We start from the raw sequence: 7,836 nt of genomic DNA on the forward strand, positions 1-7,836 counted from the left end.
CAGGAGACAGATGGTTCCGTTACCGATGTGTGCATGTCGAATGACAGCACCTGCAGCCTGCAGCTCATCTCTCTGATGGGACCAGCAGCCACCATGCTGTGCTACTTGTCTCTGGTAAGGGCTCTCCTGGCAGGGAGGGCTCTCTGGTGGCATAACTAGCAATAGTTAGCATTTATAAAGTGCTTTCTGTGTACCTGGTGCTGTTCTGTATCCTCTGCACACAGGATGTTATGGGCCCCTCACTACGTCCTTTAGACTGGATTAATGAATAGGGAAATTGAGGGGCAGAGACCCCTAACAACATGGCCAGTGGCATCTTTGGAACTAGGATTTGAATCAGTTTCTGCTTAATCCTAAGGTACTTTTTTAAAAGTACAGTGTCAGAGCGTTATTACATGCAAGTAGGATACTATCCCCTCCCCCCGCCCCTTATTGAAGTGGTACGTTTGTTACCTCTTGTCTTTTTGATAATAAGAGCTGTTACATTTTTTTAATGTTTATTTATTTCTGAGAGAGAGAGAGAGAGCAAGCTGGGGAAGGGGGGAGAGAGAGAGACACACAATCTGAAGCAGGCTGCAGGCTCTGAGCTGGCAGTCAGCACAGAGCCTGACGCGGGGCTCGAACCCACGAACCGCGAGATCATGACCTAAGCGAAAGTCGGACACTTAACCGACTAAGCCACCCAGGCGCCCCAAGAGCTGTTACATTTTTTTAATGTTTATTTATTTCTGAGAGAGAGAGAGAGAGCAAGCTGGGGAAGGGTGGAGAGAGATAGACACACAATCTGAAGCAGGCTCCAGGCTCTGAGCTGTCAGCACAGAGCCCGACGCGGGGCTTGAACCCATGAGCCATGAGATCATAACCTGAGCCGAAGTTAGACCCTCAACTGACTGAGCCTCCCAGGCGCCCCAAGCTGTTAGATTTTTTAAAAGTGTGATGCCAGTTAATGTCGTCAGGGATGTGGGAAGTGAGCATTCCCGGGCACGGCTGTTGAGACTGTAGGCAAAAGCCTTTTTCTGAAGGACATTTGGCCTTTTCTGGCACAAAACCTTGACATGTTTTGTTTGGGAATAAGTTCAAATTTAAAATTGTGGTGGAAATAAAAAGAGTATGAAAAACTATCACGCCCCCCTTAACCAGAGGCATCTATTGTTAATATTGACTCCTCTTTATCATTTTGTGCTCTCTGCCTCTCTGTCTCTCCCCATCCCCAACCCCCATGCGAGAGTAAGACACAAACATCAAGTTTGTACTTGAGTGTGTATTCCCCAAGAACAGGGATACTCTGACGTACACGATCATGGACTTCATGAACGCACAGTGATGCACTACTTCTAGCGAATTGTCCATCCATATTCCGACTTTGTTGGTCACCGCAATAGAAATCCTTTATAACACGTTTCCCCCCCATCCAGTGCAGGACCCAGTCTACAGTCAGGAGCTGTTTCGTGTCCTGTCTCTTTAGCCTCCTATAATCTGGAACTTTCTCACAGCCTCTCTTTATCTTTAATAACATTGCCCTTTTTTTTTTGTTGTTTTTTTAGGACTGCACCTCCCCCCTTTACAAAATAGAACATTTCTCATGTTGTGTTTGTGTGATGTTTCCTTGTGCCCTGTGTGAGATTGTGTCCACCTCGGAGGCATTGCATCTGGGGAGGGGGCTCAGTGCCCATCGGTTCACCATGGGTGATGTAATTTTGACCCCCTAGTCAAGGTTTTGCCCGGTCGCTCCACTGTATAATTACTCTTTCCTCTTTCCTCCCTGTGTGGACAGACACGTGAAGGCCACATCTTACTCCTCACCAAAACGTCCTCTGAGGCTCAGAGCCCATGGATGGCTCTTGCTTGGAAAATGATGATTTCCTGAGTCCAACACTCTCAACATTGAGCAGTCAGCCCTTGGGATTCTTCCGTGAGCAAGATCCCTCCTCTACCTCTTGTTCCTAGTGTCTATTTTCTTTCTTCCTTTCCTTCTTCCATACTTCCACCCTTCCTCCCTCCCTTCCTCTTTCTCTTTCTCTCATCTGTCATTTATTATCTATCTGTCATCTACGTATGTGCCATCTATCATCTATTTATCTACCATCTGTTGTCTACTATCTATGCATCCATCTTTCTTTTTATTTTATTTTTATTTATTTCTAGGAGAGAGAGAGAGAGACAGCGTGAGCAGAGGAGGGTCAGAGAGAGAGGGAGACACAGACTCTGAAATAGGCTCCAGGCTCTGAGCTGGCAGTCAGCACAGAGCCCGACGCGGGGCTCGAACCCACGAACCACGAGATCATGACCTAAGCGAAAGTCGGACGCTTAACTGACTAAGCCACCCAGGCGCCCCTATGCATCCATCTTTCTATCATCCATCCATATCTATCCATCCATCCATCAATCATCTATCTCTCATCAATATACACTCATACAGTTTCTTTTTTAATGGTTTATAACTCATCACTTGATATTATGGTGCATAAATTATTCCAGGTGTGGCTAGCGACAGCCTCTTTAATCTTCCGTGTGACACGCCCATTTTTCAAAAGCACTTGCTTTCTTTCTGGCATAGGATGTTCCAGGCTTATGTTGTACATATCCTGTTGCACTTCTGGGTATTTATCCAAAGGAAACAAAAACACTAAGTCAAGAAGATGTCTGCACCTCCCATGTTCACTGTGGCGTTATTTACAGCACCCAAGATATGGAAGCAACCTAAGTTGTCCTTTGATGGATGAATGAGTAAAGAAAACGTGTAAGCTATGTTGCATTTAAAATTTCTGTTTCCATGTTTTTGCTGCTGGTACCCAGGAATGCGGTTGAATTCTGGGTATCGATCTTGTGCCTTGAGACCTTACTGAACTCACTGGTTGGCTGTAGGAATATTTTGGTTTTGGTTTTTGTATATCATTCAGGATTCTCTTCTTAGACCATTGTTGACACCCACAAACGGAGATAGTTTTGTCTTCTTTGCTGATATATATGCCTTTTACTTCCCTTTCTTGCCTATTTCGTGGGCTGGAATGTTCAGTCCTCTGTTGAATAAGAGTAGTGAGATGAGACATCCTGACTCGTTTCTAATCTTAGGAGCAAAGAATTCGTTCTTCTACCATCAAGTGTGAAGTTAGCTGTAGTGCGCGTGTGTGTAGATACTCTTTCTCAAGTTGAGAAAATTCACCTCCATTCCTAGTTTTCTGAGAGTTTTAATCATGAACAGATATTGAATTTTCTCAAATGCTCTTTTTTTTTTAAAGTTTATTTTATTTATTTTTGAGACAGAGAGAAACAGAGCATGAGCAGGGGAGGAGCAGAGAGAGAGAGAGAGAGAGAGAGAGAGACACAGAATCTGAAACAGGCTCCAGGCTCTAGCTGTCAGCACAGAGCCGGACGCAGGGCTCAGATCCATGAACCGTGAGATCATGACCTGAGCGGAAGTTGGACGCTTAACCACCTGAGCCACCCAGGCGCCCCTCTCATGAATTTATATGACTGTGATGACATTAATTGGTTTTCAAATATGAAACCAGGCTTGGAATAAAGCTCACTTGTTGCTGATGTACAGTTCTTTCTATATATTTTTAAGTCCATTTGTTAACATTTGTTGAGAATTCTTGTGTCTGTATTCATGTGGAGATATGGTCTGTAATATCATTCTTTGTACTATGTTTGGTTTTGGTATCAGGGTAATATTGGGCTCATAAAATGGATAGAAAAGTATTTCTCCTTTTTCTATATTCTGGAAGAGATTGAGTAAGATTAGTGCTGATTCTTTAAACAGTTGGTAGAACCCTCATGCAAAGCCCTCTGGGCCTAGGGATTTCTTTCTTTTCTGGAGTTTAAAATTACTAAATTAGGGGCGCCAGGGGGGCTCAGTCGGTTGAGCGTCCGACTTCAGCTCAGGTCATGATCTCATGGTTTGTGAGTTTGAGCCCCGCGTTGGGCTCTGTGCTGACAGCTCAGAGCCTGGAACCTGCTTCAGATTCTGTGTCTCCCTCTCTCTCTGCCCCTCCCCTGCTCACGCTCTGTCCGTCTCTCTCTCAAAAATAAACATTAAAAAAATTTTTAATTATAAAATCAGTTTCCTTAATTATTATAGGGCTATTCCAATAATCTGTCTCATACTGGGTTAGTGGTGGTAGTTTGTACTCTTTGAGGAACTGGTTCATTTTCTCTCCATGGTTAAATGCGTAGACCTGTTTGTCATACTCCTTTACTGTCCCACTGCTGGCAGCCGGGCCTAATGGTGTTTACTGTTTCTTTCCCAATATTGGTGATTTTCTGATCAATTAGAAATCGGAAGTTTCCCTCTTTATTTACTTTGTCAGTAATGGGAGAGGTTAATCAATTTTATTGATCATTTGATAGAACCAGCTTTTTGTTGCATTGAAATTCTCTGTTTTTCAGTTTCATTGATTTGTGCTCTTAGTTTCTTTCTTCTGCTTGATTTGGATTTATTTTATTCTTTTTCTAACTTCTTGAGGTGGGACCTTAGATTATCGAACACTTGCCCTCTTATCTAATGTCGGCATGTTAGTGTTACCAGTTTCCCCTCTCAGCATGGCTCTAGCTGCATCCCACAAATTGGATGCGTAGTATTTTCACTCTCATGCAGTTCAACATATTTCTGGTTTTTCTCCGACATTCCCTCTTTGACCAGTGGCTTATTTATATAATGTGCTGTTCAGTCTCCAAATGTTTAGGGAGTCTGCTATTCTCTTTCTGTTACTTATTTCCAGTTTGAGTCTATTGTGGTACAGAACACACTGTGTGATTTCCATTTTTTAAAGTTTGTTGAGTTTTGTTTTATGGCCCAGGATATGGCTTGTCTTGGTATATGTTCCATGAATGGTTGAAAAGAATGTGTGGGGCGCCCGGGTGGCTCAGTCGGTCAAGCGTCCGACTGGCTCAGGTCATGATCTCACAGTTCGTGGGTTCGAGCCCCGTGTTGGGCTCTGTGCTGACAGCTTGGAGCCTGGCGCCTGCTTCGCATTCTGTGTCTCCCTCTCTCTGACCCTCCCCTGCTCATGCTTTCTTTCTCCCTCTCTCTCTCAAAAATAAAGAAACATTTAAAAAAATTAAAAAATAACATAAACATTTAAAAAAGTACAGTCTTCATTGTAAATTAAGGCTCTTTCCAGTTTGCCCTTTTATAAACAATGTGGCCTCAGATTTCTTTGTAGCTAGTTCTTTGCACGCGGTTATGATTATTTCATTAGCAATAGTTATAAAAAGTGGAACCACTATGGCAAAAGGGATACACGTTTCAAAGCTTTTGATCTGTGTTCCAAACTCTCTTCCAAGATCTTGAACTAATTTAGAATCTAGTCTTCACCTGGCCTCTGCAGTCGGTCCTTAGAGTGGCCGGTAATGACCTGAAATTGGATGCAATGTGTGCATGGGTGTGTTTCCTGGGGAGAGGATCTGGGACCCAGTCTTCAGTGGAGTGAGCGAGTCCGTGGTGTGTGCATGCGTGTGTGTGCGTGCGTGCATGTGCGTGCGTGCGTGCCCACTAGAGTTGAGGCTGGTGCCAGATACGTTCACTTCGGAACAGCGAAGCCAGCAATGGGTGTTTCCAAGGTCCCAGGGAGCCATTTCCTGCCACCGATGACTCCTGGGGCTCCAGATCCCCTCCAGCTTCTCTTTCCTTCCCCCCAGCGAAGGCCACCAGCCCCAGGTGGCAGCCCGGAACCTGTCCCCGGCGGAATGTGTCCAAAACGAGGAGGTGACGATCCGATGCAGTTTCTGGCTGTTGAGGTGATTCGGGAACGGGATGGACCAGCGATCGCGGTGGGTGGCGGGGCCCTCTCCATTCCCACAGCCACACGCCTGGACTCTGGCACCTTCCACCGTGAGACCGGGCATCTGGGCCCCACGAAGGCCTTGTGCTGGGTGTGGCCTGTGACTGTGGACTTCCATGCCCCATAATAGACCCACCTCTGCAACACAGGGCATCTCCCTCTCCGCTTCACCCCGGGCTCAGCCACCATATAGCCAAGAGCAGGGGCTGTGCAGACCAAGGGCTCTATAGACTGGATTCAAATCCAGGCTCTGCCCTTCCTGAGCTGGTGACCTTGGGCAAGTTACTTCACCTTTCCCTGCCTCAGTTTCCTCACTGGAAAGGTGGGAATCCCAGTAGTGTCCTTGTGAGGAGTAGACTGGGTTCACGTAAGAGCTTGGAACACTGCCTGGCCCAGAAGCACTCATTCTCACACAAATTCGTTCACCACGTATTTATCTAAGAGACTCTGATGGAGCCCTTGTTACATAACAAATTAGGGACTTTCAGACTCGTCCTTCCTAAAGTTCAGAGTCAGACATTGGCCATGGGATTCCAGTCTCCCAGGAATCCCAGTCCTTAGCACACAAGTGTTTGCAGAACTGAAAGGACTCTAAGATACCCTTCCTTCTACAAACAGCAAAGCCGAGGTCAGGAAAGGGGAGGTAAAGTAGATCTCACAGTGTTGGGAGTAAAGAGAGGAACTTGAACCCAGGTCTCTCCCTCTCCTCCCCTCCCTCTCTCTTGAAAAACCAGAGTTCCTGCTTTATGCTGAACGTTACCCCAGGCAATGCAGTGAACACAGCGGACAAGCATCTGTTCTCATGGAGCTGAAGTTCCACAATTTGGGGGGGGGGCAGACACCACAATGAAGGGGAGGCTGCCATAGTTCATTCGTTCGTTCATTCATTCATTCATTCATTCATTTATTGGACAAACTTCCAGGCTGTGTCCCTGGGTGCCCCTCTCAATGTGTAGAGCTTTCAGCCTTGAACAAATGCACAATCTGGTGTGAGTAGTGCTCTTCACTGTCCATACTCTTCCCAATTAGGATGTTTTCCTCTCGGCCCAGATGGCCCTGACCCTCCACCGTGACCTCACCAGACCCAGCTTCCGTGGTTGCTTCCAGCTCACCCTAGTCTGCTTGGCTGACTCCCAGCCCCCTGCCCAGTGCGTACAGAGCATCGGTGGGACCCCCGGGCCTGACAGCCAGACCCTCTTCATTTCCAGCCTCTCCAGGCCACACTCAGAGGGCTATAGCAGCAAGGCCTCAAACTCCACTTTCCAGCTCGCACAGCAGCCTGGACACCGGCACCACTGTCCCAGGTACCGACTATTGGGAGGTGGGGCCTTCAGGAGGTGATGAGGTCACCAGGAGTGAGCCTCCCGAACGGGGGGGGTGGGGAGTTGGGGTGTTTATAAAAGAGGCTCCCGGGGGGGCGCCTGGGTGGCTTAGTGGGTTAAGCGTCCGACTTTCGCTTAGGTCATGATCTCGCGGTTCGTGGGTTCGAGCCCCGCGTCGGGCTCTGTGCTGACTGCCAGCTCGGAGCCTGGAGCCTGTTTCAGAGTCTGTGACTCCCTCTCTCTCTGACCCTCCCCTGCTCACGCTGTCTCTCTCTCTCCTAGAAATAAATAAAACATTAAAAAAAAAAAAAGAGGCTCCCGGGAGGTGCCTAGCTCCTTCCACCGTGTGAGGACGCAGTGAGAACCCTCTCTAGAACCTGACCGTGCTGTACCCTCCAGAACCATGATTTACAAGTTTCTGTTGTTCATAAGCTTCCCCGTATATGTTTTGCTGTAGCAGCTCAAACAGACGAAGACAGGTACGAAGCTAGGGTTGAGGCTTGTTGGTTAAAAGTAAAATACCCAAAATTTAAAAAAGAAAAAAAAATCAAAACAAAAAAAGTCATTCCAATGAAGTCCCTGGGACTTTACTGGTGGGGTTTGGTTTTACTTTCTTTTTTGGATTCTGTTCTTGGCTATATTCCATGTCTCTATATGCTCAGCAAGATTTTTCTAACCCATGTTCCACAAAATATTTTTTTAACTATTTTTTATTCTTAAACTAACAAACG

At 46.4% G+C, this 7,836-nt stretch overlaps 1 protein-coding gene across 1 annotated transcript in view; it reads left to right on the top strand.

Annotated features, from left to right (window-relative positions):
* Nucleotides 1-33: 33 nt before the first annotated feature.
* The window catches only part of CEACAM20 (CEA cell adhesion molecule 20), a 33,078-nt gene continuing 25,275 nt past the window's right edge, over nucleotides 34-7,836 (top strand). Inside the window, 3 exon segments of the mRNA XM_077747223.1 lie at nucleotides 34-114; nucleotides 5,641-5,874; nucleotides 6,813-7,104. Of these exon segments, the coding sequence (XP_077603349.1) occupies nucleotides 34-114; nucleotides 5,641-5,874; nucleotides 6,813-7,104 (607 nt within the window).

This window comes from Crocuta crocuta, unplaced genomic scaffold, assembly GCF_008692635.1.
Source record: "Crocuta crocuta isolate KB4526 unplaced genomic scaffold, BGI_CrCroc_1.0 scaffold334, whole genome shotgun sequence".
NCBI lineage: Eukaryota > Metazoa > Chordata > Mammalia > Carnivora > Hyaenidae > Crocuta > Crocuta crocuta.